At 28.0% G+C, this 17,013-nt stretch overlaps 4 protein-coding genes across 5 annotated transcripts; all 4 read left to right on the forward strand.

Moving 5' to 3' along the window:
- The first annotated feature begins 3,024 nt into the window (after positions 1 to 3,024).
- On the forward strand, positions 3,025 to 5,293 carry LOC112639741 (mevalonate kinase-like). Its single transcript, XM_025414623.1, has 3 exons — positions 3,025 to 3,943; positions 4,089 to 4,359; positions 5,094 to 5,293. The coding sequence occupies exons 1-3, from the start codon at positions 3,038 to 3,040 to the stop codon at positions 5,114 to 5,116; spliced, it is 1,200 nt and encodes a 399-aa protein (XP_025270408.1). The 5' UTR covers positions 3,025 to 3,037; the 3' UTR covers positions 5,117 to 5,293.
- Positions 5,294 to 6,554: 1,261 nt separating this feature from the next.
- Positions 6,555 to 8,391, forward strand: LOC112639740 (mevalonate kinase-like). Its single transcript, XM_025414618.1, has 4 exons — positions 6,555 to 6,828; positions 6,915 to 6,977; positions 7,128 to 7,976; positions 8,125 to 8,391. Exons 3-4 carry the CDS (start codon positions 7,350 to 7,352, stop codon positions 8,389 to 8,391), a joined length of 894 nt encoding a protein of 297 aa, XP_025270403.1. The 5' UTR covers positions 6,555 to 6,828; positions 6,915 to 6,977; positions 7,128 to 7,349.
- A 3,473-nt stretch (positions 8,392 to 11,864) lies between these two features.
- Positions 11,865 to 13,892, forward strand: LOC105256680 (mevalonate kinase). Of its 2 annotated transcripts, none has more exons than XM_011266813.3 (2): positions 11,865 to 13,007; positions 13,233 to 13,892. In XM_011266813.3, exons 1-2 carry the CDS (start codon positions 12,090 to 12,092, stop codon positions 13,281 to 13,283), a joined length of 969 nt encoding a protein of 322 aa, XP_011265115.2. In that variant the 5' UTR covers positions 11,865 to 12,089; the 3' UTR covers positions 13,284 to 13,892. The 2 variants fall into 2 exon arrangements, with proteins under 2 accessions (XP_011265115.2, XP_011265114.2); XM_011266812.3 differs by having other exon boundaries at positions 11,867 to 13,007; positions 13,151 to 13,891.
- A 1,566-nt stretch (positions 13,893 to 15,458) lies between these two features.
- LOC112639742 (mevalonate kinase-like) lies at positions 15,459 to 17,003 on the forward strand. The gene is made up of 2 exons (XM_025414624.1): positions 15,459 to 16,518; positions 16,664 to 17,003. Exons 1-2 carry the CDS (start codon positions 15,613 to 15,615, stop codon positions 16,931 to 16,933), a joined length of 1,176 nt encoding a protein of 391 aa, XP_025270409.1. The 5' UTR covers positions 15,459 to 15,612; the 3' UTR covers positions 16,934 to 17,003.
- The last annotated feature ends 10 nt before the right edge of the window (positions 17,004 to 17,013 follow it).

Below are 17,013 nucleotides of genomic sequence, written 5' to 3' on the forward strand. Positions count from 1 at the left end.
TAATTGAATATTTTAAAATATGTCGAATATGTCGATATTAGTTTCTTTTTTCGTATGTTATCCCGTTATTTCGAAAGTGCAAATTGAACAAAGATGTTGCCAAGATAATAACTGCGAGGCAATAAAACATACTGCAGTCTTTTTCAGTTCGCAAATTAATAGATATACATAGGATTCATAATTCAAGTTTATAAATTACATAATGCTATTACTGAATAAAAAGTGGGTCGATTAGTACTAAATTATTTTATTTGTAATGATTAATAAAAAATTAGTAAAATAGAATTCATGAAATAAAATTCACTTGTTATTGTTTATTAGACGGATCTATGTTCATAGCTGTACGATTATTAATACGCGTGACTATATTCTCTCTGCTTCGTAGTTTAAAGTTTTTCAACTTATTTTCCATTTTGTAACAAATAACAATGTTATGTAATTCGTGAAAGCAAATTATGAAATGCCTTGCATATCTATGATCAATTATTATATATGATTTAGTTTTAGACATGTAGATTAGTTATACATGCATTTGTTATTAATTCATAATAATAAATGAGACTATTTTCGATATATTTTATTATTGTCGAATAAAATGACATACGAAAAGAACTAATAAAGCTTATAAAATGATAGTAAGAAGTTTAGTTTAATAAATTGCTTAAAGAAATTATCTATTTCTTTATTATTACTTAACATGGATTTAGTAAAACAACGGAAACTGTAATAGTGATAATAAAGTGCATGTTTCGAAATAGTATATGAGTTACTTATAACTTATTATAAATTTATAATTTATAAATTATTTAATATATGTAAAATCATAATTTATTAATTTTTATAAGAGTTATAATTATATATATAATTATATATGAATAATTATATGTACATATATTATTACAAATAAATATATGTAATTTTAAATATATGTATTATGAATTTATATAAATATATATATAATTGTATGAAAATAATTATATATAATTAAAATGTGAATTATTTATTAATTATATATGAATTATAAAAAGGCGACAACAAATTTCGATTTTGCGTTAATAATAATGCGTTATGCAATAAAAATTTACAACGATATAAAATACCTTTATGTATTATTACAAGAGAATTAGAATTATAAAATAATTAGAGATAAAGAAAGAAATATTAATCATCTATATTCCATTTTTGTTTTTAGTTTTATAGATTGAAAATTTATTTATTTTTAAAAAAATGAATGAAAAGAGGTAAAATTATATCCTGCTCCGTACCATGATACGTATTATTGAGTTGAATTAAGCTTTATGTATGTACAAATGCGATCTGCGAAATAACAAAGATAGAAAGAATAATGGTATTTATCATTTACAATCAAAATTATCTAATTAAATACTATTAAACAATATAGTTTGAATAATGTAGGTATTGCATTTTTGATTCTATCAATTATATTGATTAACAAAGTTCAAGTAAATTTTTATTTGTAATAGATATTGTGTACATATATTGCAATATTGCTTAAATGTCACGTACATTATGTCAATGAAAATGAGATAATTTTAATCGAAAATGATACATTTAATTATTTTCTGATTACTTGCAAATAAATATAAATATATTTACATGTACGTTTGAATGACTTTTGATGAAAGCATTAAAAAACTTTAACATCGATATTAAAGTTCGCGCCTTGAAAACATTGTTATTGTTGAAATGAAATCAGTCACGACCGAAATGCGTAGAGTGGTATAACACGGGAATAAATTTCAAGCACTATAGGTAAAATGAAGAATTATGTGAAGAACACGTGATGTACGGAAAACATGTTGTGGCAACCAGCTTAGATCTTCGTACCACTCTTAAATTCGTACCACTCTTAAATTCGTTGAATTAATTGATGATCCAAGAAACATTATTAAGATAGAGTTCTGTGAAATCTTATGTTTTGCCTTTATTTTTTTATAGTTTAAAATTTTATTTGTAAGTAAAGTTAGTAACAAAAAGTATCAGCATTCTTCAGATTTTGACTTTCGAGCCGGAGTTGATAATGCATTTTACTTAATCGAATTTACACAATACCATTTATAAAATAACAATAGCGCTGCTTATTTTTATGTGTATCAAAATTATATAATTATATTAAACATCTAAACAATATAATTCAAATGACAACTAATACTACCCTTAATGATACATCTTAATTATGTAACAATCTACGTCAAAGCATATTTTTTTTATATACCATACATACATACACACACATATATATATATATATATATATATATATATATATATATATTGTGTGTAAAACTGTGATAATAAAAAAGTAGGTAAATTGTATCAATGCATTTATATAATATTTGACAATTTGTTTGACTCTATCATTGCAAATAATATATGATGTCAGATTATGTGAAAAAAGTAAATACATTTAGTATAATTCTTCTTTAAAAACTTCAACCTTGTCAATATTTTGGTTCGCATATTCGGAACGCTGTTATTACTTGAGAATTTCATGAGACAAAATCAGTCATGATCGAAACGCGACTTGAACAACATCAAAACCTTGCGGAAACGTCTCAAATAATTTTTAATATTAGTGGCTCCTCTTTTTCTATTTTTATATAAATAATTTTAATAGTTTAATAGTAAATATATTGTATTCTCAAACTTGTGTACAATCTTGATGGAAGAAACGAAGACGAATTGTGACAGAGGATTTAGAAGATTTTAGTTCGCAGAGAATAAAAACAATTGGAATGAATTAAAATCCGATTGGATCTAAGTGTATTTTTTTGCTTTGTATCGATATAATTCGATAATTTATTAGTGACACATTATACATTTTGTTATATATATCTGACGTTACGCTCCTTCAACTTATATAAAACGAACAAATATTTTCTCAATAACCTCTTTTCATCAAATTGTATATATAAATATACATTTTTTAATATCTATCTCTAAAAGTTGCGGTTTAAAAATTTTATTATCATCTTATCGATCTTTTGACGAAGTAGAGATTTTGATACACAGAAAATATGACTTCATTTCAAATTTCGGCACCGGGTAGGATTATCTTATGTGGAGAGCATACAGTGATGTATGGAAAACAAGTTGTGGCGGCCAGCTTAAATCTTCGTACCATGCTCAATTTCTACGAACTACCTCTAGAGCCAGGAATCGTTAGGATAGACTTCCCTGATGTCGGTATAAACCGGTTAGACATACCTTTACAAATGATTACAAACTTTATTTCCAACGAGAATTATTATTTGGTGCTTGATGATGACATCATCTTTCTTAGACACGTGCAATATTTTATCACTTTAAACGGTTTATGGAGCACATATGAGCAGAGATTTAGCTTACAAACTTTCTTTTTCCTCCTATTGGTTATCGCCAAGAATGAGGAACTCGTTATAAAATCTTTTCACGTGCGTTTGACCACGCAATTAACAATCAGTGCTGGTCTTGGCAGTTCAACATCGTTCGCGACATGTCTCGCCGCGTGCTTTTTACATTGGTCGTGTCTACAGAAAGGTGACCACAGTGAATTTACTTCGGAAGAATTGATACGAATTTCGACATACGTGATGTCCTCTGAGGAAGTTATACAGAATTATGTGTTCAATCAGGATCACATGGTATGCACACACGGTCGTGTAACAACGTTTCAATTTAGAGAACCGCTAAACACTCAGAGTGAAATCATAAATACGCCAGAAATGTATATTATGCTGGTTGATGCAAAAATTTGCCTAAATAAGAGTCAACGGATGAAACAATTGGCCTACATGAAATGTAGGTATGGTAACGCCGCCGATGTCCTTTTAGACAAGATTGATGTCATATCGCAAGAGATTGTTACAATACTCCGTATAATCAGGGATCAGGGAACAAACATGGATTTACAATTATTAGAAGGATTATATGAAAATCTACAGGTAAGACTTGTTTCATTTCTTTGTGAATTATTTCACTGTATAGTTTGATATAGTTGTTTTTGCATTTATAATAATCTCGCATACATCATTATTTATAAATGGAAATTATGTTGTTTTTTTATTTAAATTTCTTAATGCTTTCCAGACTAACCTTTCCTTGAATCAAGATTTTCTATTGAATTTGGATTTGTCGCATCCAAATTTTGATACTATTTGTTTAATTGCGAAAACTTGTGGATTCAAGGGGAAACTTACAGGAGATGGATCTAGTAAGGTAATAATTCTATTACCGCCGAATTATCATGCATCAGAAGAACACCGCAGTAAAGTAAATAATCTAACGAGGTGCTTGGCGGAAAAAGGTTTTTCTGGCGAAATTATTACAATATCTTGCACGGGAGTGCGACTTGATACAGGTACATTAAAATGACTAGGTACATTAAAATTGCACATAAATAATTAAATAATATGATTAATTAAATCTTAATAACTAAGCGAAAACAATGTAGTGAAATTACAAATTTTATAATATTATAGTTATATTTTTTATAAGAGAAAGGAAAAACAATACACAATTTTATATATTTTTTTGTTCCTTAATTTCTCTTCTTTCAATGATATCATAATAAATTATGAAGTTATAAGCGAGAAGTTACTGTAAATATTTTTATTGTAAACTTTGTGAAAATAATTAATTTTTTATATGCCACTTCATTTGGGGATTTTCGATAATGTAGATTGATTAGAAGACTAATGACATTTCATTTTATAGATTTCATTTTTATGGTGACTCTTATCATTTTATTAATAAATAGCTGTGTATATCTTGATTGATTATTAAATAGTCTATTATTATATAGTCTACTTTTGAATACGTAAAAAAAAAGCTGTGCATAAAAAAAGATGCAAGATAAAGAAAAAGATGACTTTTTTAGTACATTTTAACAAACGCAAATAGTAGGACATACAAGAAAGCTAACTTATACAAATATTTTTTTGTAAGAAACATGTACACTTTTTCGCATATAACGTTATAATTCGATATATGCAATGAAGGAATTCTAACTTTTAAATTACTATTATAGATATATGTGTTGCTAATAGATAGTAAAAGAGAAAAAAGTGTTCATTTTATTTTTTTATTTTACAGACTGGAGGAATTTTATGGACTGAAATTTTATATATATGTATATATGCATGTAAAAAAATTAATGAACAGAGCATTATCCTTTTCTGGACTTTCATTCTTGAGATGTAATCGAGATGAAACATTTTACTTATTATTAATCGAATTAAGCTTTACGCAACCTAAAAATAACAAGGGCGATGCTGTTTATCGTCTGCAATAAATAAATGCAATAATTTGTATTCTAATAAATGATATAATTCAATGTATGAGTACTTTATTTCAATTACAAAATAATTTGCATCAAAATATATTTTATTTGTATTTGCATAAAATATTCCATCCGAAAAATGTAAATACATTTATACATGTACTACGAAACGTAAATAGATATGTAAATATCACATAAATTGCATTAGTACAAATAAAATAATGACAATTTATTTAATTTTCACACATTACAAATAATATATCATTTTCAAATTTCGAGATTACGTGTAAGTTTTGTAAATATTTTCTTATTAAAGTATATTAAAGAAAAAGAGAACGTTCAACATCGTAATCGTAATCGTCGTACATCGTAATCGATGTTTAGATTCACAGTGTCAGAGCATTGCCATTGTTATTAAAATCAATAACGATCAAGACGCGAATTATGCAAATACAAGGAAAATATACTTTGACGTAAATTATTTTATAATTGAAATTGTACGACACAAAATATAAAGAATGTTTTACGCGGAAACGAATGTTGCCAAATCATTTCCATATCTTTTTTTTGGCTTCGTCCATATGTGTTATAAAATTTTAATAGTTATAATTAAAATGTATTATATAAACTTTTTTTGTTTGTGAAGTATAGAAATAGAAGCAAAGACAATTTATGATTTCTGTCAACAACAAAAAACAACGTAAAAATGAAGAGGACGGAAATCTTAAATTAAATCTTAAATTAAATTATAAATGTATTTTTTGGATAGAATACAAATTCGACATTGAAGAAATTATTTTTGTCACACATAGCTGACGCATTTATAATTTATATAAAATGGAAAAGGAGCGACAAATATATATTGTCTACAGTCTCGGTAACTTTCTTCATGTTACATATATATTATTATATAATTCTGATAAAGATCAATAGAAGAACTCCAGTACTCAGGTTTATCTCTTATGACTTATTATTTAATATTTATTGATCTTTTTGGAGAGTAGAGATTTTTATTCGTAAGAAAAAATGGACGAAGCTAAAAAATTGGAAAAGATTGAATTTAAAGTTTCTACTCAATAGAAATAAAAATAAATAAAACCATTTCGAATTATCTTTTGAGACATTGAAGGGAGACTATGAAATATTATTTTAAATGCAGTGAGATAATGACAATGTGTTTATGACATTGAAAGTAATGTAATATTTTTATAAATCATATCTGTTTTAATAACTTCTTATAAAAATATTGAGAACATTTGACATTAAAGATCATATTTAGAATTATGATTTCGAGGCATTGTTTTCATATTTAGGGAAAATCAAAAACGATTGAAACTTATACAACAAGAAATATAAACATTGTGCAAGGACGAATGCTCCAAATCTTTATTATCAGTAATTTTATTTGGTCCATGTTAAGGATTCAGTAGATGAAAACATATCATTCCGATTTATATGTAAAATTTTGAAAGAAGAAATCAATTACGATTAATCTGCTGATAAAAAGAAGGGCAAAAAACCGAGAATCTGATTAAATATATTCCCTTTGTAAGTATATCAATTTGATAATAAATATTGACGACGAATTTCTTTTTGTTACATAAATATATAACTGACATTATGCTTTTGTGCAGAGTTATAAGGAGCGACAATTATATCATATCTTCGTCATATGAACACGTATGAATACATGTTAAGTAAATATATTTTGCATGGTTTTAATAAATGTTGATAAGAGGCACGCAAATTTATTTTTTACGCTCTACTATTCAACAATACTGTTTGTAACTTCCATTTTTTTGAAAAAGCAAATATTCTTATTCACAAAAAGGATGATTGAATTTAAGATTTCCGCACCGGGTAGAATTATCTTAAGTGGAGAGTATGCAGCGATATATGGAAAAAAGGTTGTGATAACCACCTTAAGTCGTCGTACTACGCTTCAATTCACCGAATTAATTAATAATTTAAGAGGCATTTGTAAGATAGAATTTCCTGACGTCGGTTTATCATTGAATTTACCTTTGGAACTAGTTGACAATTTCCTCGCTAGTTATGCTATTATTGGAATGAATAAAGTCCGCTTGTTTAAATATGTGCAATACTTTATTACCTTAAACGGTATGTGGAGTACGTATGAGCAAAGATTTAGTTTACAAATGTTTTTTTTCACGCTTTTTTATATCGTTCATCGAGAGCAACTTAATATAAAATCTTTTTACGTACATGTGACGACGGAAATACCAATGAAAGCTAGTTTTGGCAGCTCGACATCGTTTGCACTATGTCTCGCGGCATGCTTTCTACATTGGTCGCGTCTACAGAGAGGTGACCATAATGAATTTAGTATGGAAGAAAAAGGACTGATTGGGGCATCTGCCATGTACTGCAGAAAAGGTACACGGAGCTCTATGTGTCTGTTGGATTCCTCTGTAGGTTTATGCGGTAACGTAGCTATAATATATGAATTGTTTGGCTACCTTCATCACAATAAATCCACTTTCCCAATGCCAACAATGAGGATTCTCTTGGTTGATTCGACTGTTCGTCAGAATAAGTACGATCAAATAGAGCATGTGGCACGACTAAAATGTCTTTATCCCGAGTTTACCAATCGCTGTTTGGATGTAATAGATGAAGTATCAAGAAATATTATAGCAATGTTAGAATTAAATGATCGGTTCGATATATTACAGGTATATTTTTTTCACTTCTTTACAAGCAATCATATTACTTCGTTATATAATGTTTTTGTGTAATATCATCTAAAAGATTTGCAAATATATAATTATCCGATACAAATGCAATATTGCTTTTTAATTTATATTTTTTAACACTTTATAGGATTACGTTCAATCAAATCAACATATGCTTTATAAGTTAAATTTGTCGAATGACAAGTTGAATCATATTTTCTATATTGCATATGTTCATGGTTATCGTTCCGTAGGAAAACTTACAGGTATTGGTGAAAAGAAATTTGCATATATCTTGTTACGACCGGGTATTTCAGAAGGAGAAATTGATAATATTTCCGCACACATAGAGTCACATAATTTTCCTGTTACAGTAACTAGTATAAGTTGTGACGGAGTAAGAATTGAGGACTAATATTAAATTTATTGATTATAATCATATAAATAAATAAATAATAACAATAGCTAACAATAAATGTAAACAAAATTGTGACACAATTATTAACTCGAATCATTACTACTGTAGTGTTTCAAATGAAGAACAACATGCACTTTTGTTTAATATAGTCTTTTATTTACAGTTTATTGTTTGTGATTGACACCGTATTAGGTTACGAAGTTCAAAATAAGGACTAATTGAATATTTTAAAATATGTCGAATATGTCGATATTAGTTTCTTTTTTCGTATGTTATCCCGTTATTTCGAAATTGCGAATTGAACAAAGATGTTGCCAAGATAATAACTGCGAGGCAATAAAACATACTGCAGTCTTTTTCAATTCGCAAATTAATAGATATACATAGGATTCATAATTCAAGTTTATAAATTACATAATGCTATTACTGAATAAAAAGTGGGTCGATTAGTACTAAATTATTTTATTTGTAATGATTAGTAAAGAATTAGTAAAATAGAATTCATGAAATAAAATTCACTTGTTATTGTTTATTAGGCGGATATATGTCCATAGCTGTACGATTAATAATGCGCGTGACTATGTTCTCTCTGCTGTGTAGTTTAAGGTTTTTCGACTCATTTTCTATTTTTTAACAACTAACAATGTTATGTAATTTGTGAAAGCAAATTATGAAATGCCTTGGATATCTATCTAATCAATTATTATATATGATTTAATTTTAGACATGTAGATTAATTATACATGCATTTATTATTAATTCGTAATAATAAAAAAGAATGCAGAGAATTAAAATTTTATCGATTGACTCGAGAATTCGTCGGAAAACATACGAGCAGATGATGCGAATGGCACAAATAAAATATACTTTTTTGTCCTTAGCATTATCACCATTAAATATGGCTGTAATAAAAAGTAGGAATTTAATAGTAGTAAGAGTAACAAAATGTATGTTTGTCGAATTATCACAAAAGATGGCAAAAAATATTGTTATTAATACGTCATAATAATATGAAAAATATTTATATTATCACGTGATACATTGTGATGTGTATTACACATAATATAGGTACTTATATATTATTACGTAAATTACAATTATATATAGACTAGTATTTTGTATTGCGTACAGATAAAGCTAAAAAAAAATTTTATATTTTGTCTTTATTTATTTTATAGTTTAAAATTTCATCTATTTGTAAGTAAAGTTAGTAACAAAAAGTATCATCATTTTGCTTCGGATTTTGACTTTCGAACCAGAGTTGATGCATTTTACTTAATCGATTTACACAATGCCATTTTATTAAACAGATAAACAATATAATTCAAAATAACTAATACTACCTTCTATAATACATCTTAACTATGTAATAATCAACGTCAAAGCATATTTTTTTATATACATATATATTGTGTATAAAACTGCGACAATAAAAAAGTAGTAATAAAAAAGTAGGTAAATTGCATCAATGTAATTTATAAAATATGTGACAATTTGTTTGATTTTAACATGCAAATAATATATGATGTTAAATTATGTAAAAAAAGTAAATACATTTAGTTTAATTCTTCTTTAAAAACTTCGACCTTATAGTCAATATTTTGATTCGCATATTCGGAGCGCTGTTATTGCTTGAGAATTTCATGAAGCAAAATCAGTTATAATCGTGGCTTGTACATGAAAACCTAGCGGTATCGTCTCAAATAATTTTTAATATTAGTGGCTCCTCTTTTTCTGATATAAATAATTTTAATAATTTAATAGTAAATATATTGTATTGTCAAACTTGTGTGTACAATTTTGATAGAAGAAGAGAAGAATTGTAACAAAGGATTTGGAGGATTTTACTTCGCAGAGAATAAAAACAATTGGGAAGATTTATAGAGTCTGATTGGATCTAAGTGGATTTCTTTTGTATCGATATAATTCGATATTATATTAGTGATATAATAGTGATATAATATTAGTGATACGTTACTTTCGTCATATATAGCTGATGTTACCAGAGAGAAGACTGAGAGGTGTCATGGCCCGCTTTTAGGTGATCCCTGAAAGCGATTTAATAAAAATTTTAATAAAAATTTTGCGATTAAAATAACATCAAACACGGTATCAATTGGATAAATGTAGTTAAATATATAAAATCAAAATTTTTATTATCAGACCAATTAAAAATTATCCGATTTACATCGTGTTTGATATCATTTTAATCGCAAGAATCTCAATAATTCATTAAAATTATTTTCAAATGGATAAAATAAAAAATAAGAGTTTCAGTTTTTATTTTATAAGATGTTTATATTCGCGAGGAAGCCGAGTCCGCTTATCTTTACGACCTATCAAGTGCGAGAGCGACAGCGAGTCGAGAGCGAGCGAGATGACCTATCATCAAAGAATTCCGAAGTCTCTTACAATCGGCTTCTTCACTTTCTCTATCCATTCGCAATTTACGAGATTATAAAATAAAAACTGAAACTTTTATTTTTTATTTTATCGATATGAAAGTAATTTTAATGAATTATTGAGATTTTTGTGATTAAAATGATATCAAACACGACGTAAATCGGATAATTTTTAATTAGTCTGATAATAAAAAGTTTGATTATATATATTTAACTATATTTGTCCGATTGATACCGTGTTTGATGTTATTTTAATCGCAAAATTTTCATTAGTTTGTCATCGGCCGCTTGCCAGCGGCAGACTTGATAACGAGATGAACATGACAGTATATGAGTACGTAAGAAATAATAACAGATGAAATAATAACAGAAGCGAGCGAGATAGTAATAGGAGCAAGCGAGAGAGTAATAGGAGCGAGCGAGAGAGAAATAGTACGCCAAGGCTGCAAGAAAGACTCGATTTTCGAGTCTTCATTGCTCGTTCTATTCCTATCTCGCTCGCTCTTACTGCCATTTCGCTCCCTCTTATTATCTTCTCACTTGCTCACATAACTCCCGCGTACACTATATATATATATATATATATATATATATATATATATATATATATATATATATATTCCGTGCTATGTGCACGAAATATCCGTAACACGAATTCTGTAAGGTGTTTATATTAAATATATTTCTATGATAAATAAATTTTATTATTTCTCTCTCTCTCTCTCTCTCTCTCTATATATATATATATATATATATATATATTTGAATATATATATATATATATATATATATTTGAATATATATATATATATATATATATATATATATATATATATATATATATATATATTATATATATATTAAATATATATATATATATATATATATATATATATTCAAATTCATCATTTCTCACTTATATTAAAATTTATTTGATATACGTAAGCACCTTGCTATACAGCACTGGTGCTACCGTCATTTTGTGCACATAGCACGGAACAGAACCAGAAATTGTGCACATAATATGTTACCCTCTGAGAACTTTCGTGGACATGGCTTTGTAGTTCATGTCCACGTTTTTTAGATTAACAGAGGGCGTATCGCTTTCAGGGATCATCTAAAAGCGGGCCATGACACCTCTCAGTCTTCGATGACCTCTTTTCACATTAAATTGTATACATAAAAATACATTTTCTAATATCTACCTCTAAAAGTTGCGGACTTGATTTAAAATTTTATAATCAACGCTACATCGATTTTTTGACGGAGAAGAGATTTTGGTACGCAGAAAATATGACTACATTCCAAATTTCGGCACCGGGTAGAGTTTTCTTATGCGGAGAGCATACGGTGATGCATGGAAAACAAGTTGTGGCGGCCAGTTTAGGTCTTCGTACCACGCTCAAATTCCGCCAACTACCTCTACAGTTAGGAATCATTAAGATAGATTTCCCTGATGTCGATATATCGTTAGACATACCTTTACAAATGATTGTAAATTTTACTCTCTGCAAAAATTATAGTTCTATGATCAATGATTATCCCTATATATTCCTTGGATGCGTGCGAAATTTTATCACTTTCAACGGATTATGGAGGACAAATGAGCAGAGAGTTAGCTTACAAATTTTCTTTTTTCTCCTATTGGTTATCGCTCGGAAGGAAGAACTCGATATACAACCTTTTCACGTACACTTGACCACGAAATTAAAGATGAACGCTGGTCTTGGCAGTTCGACGTCGTTCGCGACATGTCTCGCCGCGTGCTTTTTACATTGGTCGTGTCTACAGAAAGATGACCACAATGGATTTACTCCGGAAGAATTGAAACGAATTTCGGAATATGTGATGTCCTCTGAGGAAGAATATACAGAGACTTATGAGTTCAATCAGGATCACATGATATGCACATACGGTCGTGTAACAGCATATAAATGTATAAAAGGACCGCTAAATGTCCAGAGTGAAATCATAAATACGCCAGAAATGTATATTTTCCTGGCTGATGCAAAAATTTGCTTAGATAAGAAACAACAGATGCTACAATTGGCCGTCAAGGCAAATAGAGATCGCATCGCCGTTGATGACCTTTTAGACAAGATCAATAATATATCGGAAGAGGTTGTTCAAATACTCCATAAAATCAGAGAGAACCATCAGAGAACAAACAGGAATTTACAATTATTAGAAAGCTTATATAAAAATATACAGGTAAGTCTTCTTTCATTTCTTTGCGAATTATTTCATTGTATAGTTTGATGCAGTTGTTTTTGCATTTATAATAATCTCGAATACATCATTATTCCTAAATGGAAATTATGTTGTTTTTATTTAAATTTCTTAATGCTTTGCAGGATAAACTTTTCTCGAATCAAAATAGCCTACGTGAGTTGGATTTGTCGCATCCGAATATCGATTCTATTTGTTCCATTGCAGGAAATTATGGATTCAAAGGGAAATGCGCAGGAAATGGAACTGGTGATGTAATAATTCTATTACCAGAATCAACAGAATACAATAATAGAGCATTTAATCTTGTATCAGATTTGTTATGGAATGGTTTTTCTGTGTCCACTACTACAGTATCCTGCACGGGAGTGCGTCTTGACCAGGTTCATTAAAATTGCACATAAATAATTAAATACAGTGAAGGAATAAAAATTTTTCAAAAATAACAAAATGCGTATCAGCTGAAAAATAAAGTATAGTAAACGTGTACATATTCAAACTTTTAAATTACTATTCCAGATGTATGCGTTACTAATAGTATAGAAAAAAAAAATATTCATTTTATTTTTTTATTTTATAGACTGGAAAAAATTTACAGACTGAAATTTTGTATATATGCATGTATAAGAATTAATAGACAAAGCATCATTATCCTTTTCTGGATTTTTACTTTCGAGATTTAATCGAGATGATCCATTTTATTTATTATTAATCGAATTAAGCTTTACGTAATGCAAAAAATAACAAGAGCAACGCTGCTTATCGTCTGCACCAAAATTACATAATCTTTTCTATTAAATGATGTAATTCATTGTACGAGTACTATTTTATTTCAATTATAAAATAATTTGAGTCAAAGTATATTTTCTTCGGATGTAATATTTGCATAAAATATTACATTCGAAAATTGTATATAATAACAAGTAATGCTATATATATATATATATATATATATATATATATATATATATATATGTACATATAAATGTAAGAAATAAAATAATTATCAATTTGAATTACGGCATTATAAGTAAGAAAAAATGAACAAACAATATTCAGTTTTATATAATGTATTCTATGTTAAAATTTCTGTTCTTCCGATGTGATATTGTATTCAATTTTATAAAATTATAAGCGATGTCACTTTGGGCGATATATTTATTGCAAAATTCGTTTATCGAAAATAAATTGATTTTTTTCTCACGCCAATACAACTTTATTATTATACATTTATTTGTGCAAGGTAAAAAAGAAATTCTTCAATATATTTTTCCAAACTATATGATCGGACACGAGTAATGACGTTCGAAAGACGAATTTATTTCAATTTATTTATAAATATATTGCTTTAATATATTTATTTAAATAAATATTAATTATTTTTATTATTATTATTAATTTAAATATATATATTATGTTAATATATTTTGTAAGAAATAAATATTTATGCTTTTTCGCTTAATCATATTTTTAATATTAATATTTTTAATATTAATAATATTTTTTTATCATTTTTTATTTATGATTGCGAGAAAGAAACAGGAATCTTAACAGAAGAATAATAAAGCGCGAATAATATCGCGTTAATTGAATGGAAAAATGACAATGAAATATTTTTTTGCATTAATTTGATAATGTGGCCAGTGGAAATATTATTATCTTTTTAATTTACTATTGATATTTGTGCAATCCGCAGAAATGACAAAAGAGAAAAAAATATTCATTTTATGTTTTCATTTTATCTTTAGCTTTATAAGTTAAAATTTTGTCTATTCGAAAAAAGTTATTATAGAACAAGTATCGCTCTTTTACTCCGAAATTGACTTCGAAATTGATAGTCAGAATTACATGATACACTGTACTTATTATTACTAACCGAATTAAACATTATCCATAAAATAACAAGGAAAATGTGTACATTTATTGCAATATTCATTGCCAATAATATATGATGTCAATTTAAAAAGTTAAAAAATGTAAATACATTTAATATGATCTTCCTTGAAAAACTTCTACCATGAAGTCAATATTTTGGTTCGCATATTCGGAGTTGTTATTGCTTGAGAATTTCATGAAACAAAATCAGTCATGATCGAAACGCGACTTGTATAACAAAACCTAGCGGTAACGTCTCAAATGTTTAATATTAGTGGCTCCTCTTTTTCTATTATATAAATAATTTTAATAGTTTAATAGTAAATATATTGTATTCCCTCAAACTTGTGTGCAATCTCGATAGAAGTAGTGAAGACGAATTGTAACAGAAGATTCAGAAGATTTTAGTTCGCAGAGAATAAAAACAATTGGAAAGAATTAGAATTCAATTGAATCTAAATAAACTTTTTTTGTTTTATATCGATATAATTCGATAATGTATTAGTGACACGTTATTTTGTTATATATATCTGAGGCACCTTCAACTTATATAAAATCAACAAATATTTTCTCGATGACCTCTTTTCACATCAAATTGTATACATAAAAGTACTTTTTTTAATATTTATTTCTAAAAGTTACGGATTTAAAATTTTATAACGAACACTGCATCGATCTTTTGACGAAGTAGAGATTTTGATACACAGAAAGTATGACTTCATTTCAAATTTCGGCACCGGGTAGGGTTTTCTTATGCGGAGATCATGTGGTGAGTTTTGGAAATCAAGTTGTGGCGGCCAGCTTAAATCTTCGTACCACGCTAAAGTTCCATAAATTACCTCTAGAAGAAAGAATCGTTAAAATAGAATTGCCTAAAGTCGATATATCTTTAAACATACCTTTAGAAAGGATTACAAGCTTAATTAGCGACGGCGAAACTTTTAATTTGATAATCGATGAGTATTCCTCCTTCCTTAGATACGTGCGATATTTTAATAGCTTTAACCAATTATGGACAACATTTGAGCAGAAATTTAGCTTAGAAATTTTCTTTTTCCTCTTATACGTTATCGCCCAGAATGAGAAACTCGCTATACAACCTTTTTACGTGCACTTGACCACGGTTTTACCAATGAACGCTGGTCTTGGCAGTTCGACGTCATTCGCGACATGTCTCGCGGCGTGCTTTTTACATTGGTCGTATCTAGAGAGAGGTGACCACAGTGGATTTACACCGGAAAAATTGGAACGAATTTCGGGATACGTAATGTCTTATGAGAAAATATTATGGCAGTACAAGCAGGATCATATCATATGCACATATGGTCATGTAACAGCATTTCAATATAGAGATCAGCTAAACGTTCAGCGTGAAATCATAAATACGCCAGAAATAAATATTCTCCTGGTTGATGCAAACATTTGCCTAGATAAGAATCAACAGATGCAACAACTGACCGACATGAAAAATAGAAATGACAAAGCCTTGAATGACCATTTAAGTGAGATCAAAAACAGATCGCAAAATATGATTTCAACACTATATTTAATCAGGGATTTGAGAATAAACACGGATTTACGGATACACGGATTAAAAGGATCATATCAAGATCTACAGGTAAGTCTTGTTTCGTTTCTTTGCGAATTATTTAATTGTATAGTTTTATATAGTTATTTTTGCATTTATAATAATCTCGAATGCATCATTATTCATAAATCAAAATTATGTTGCTTTTTTATTTAAATTTCTTAATGCTTTGCAGGCTAATCTTTCTTGGAATCAAATGGCGCTAAGTGGCTTGAATTTGTCGCATTCAAATTTCAATACTATTAATTCAATTGCACAAAATTGTGGATTCGGAGGGAAATCCACAGGAGTTGGAGCTAGTAAAGCAATAATTCCATTACTGCCGAATTCTTATCATTTAATATCTTACAAAAGGAAAATTTCTAAACTTATGAAGAACTTGAATGAAAGCAATTTTAATTCCCAAATTACTACAATATCTTGCACGGGAGTGCGACTTGAATGAGTACATCAAAATCGCACATAAATAATTAAATAATATGATTCATTAAACTAAGCGAAAACAATGTAGTAAAATTGCGAATT

Source organism: Camponotus floridanus, unplaced genomic scaffold (genome assembly GCF_003227725.1).
Source record: "Camponotus floridanus strain SB8 unplaced genomic scaffold, Cflo_v7.5 scaffold86, whole genome shotgun sequence".
Taxonomy (NCBI): domain Eukaryota; kingdom Metazoa; phylum Arthropoda; class Insecta; order Hymenoptera; family Formicidae; genus Camponotus; species Camponotus floridanus.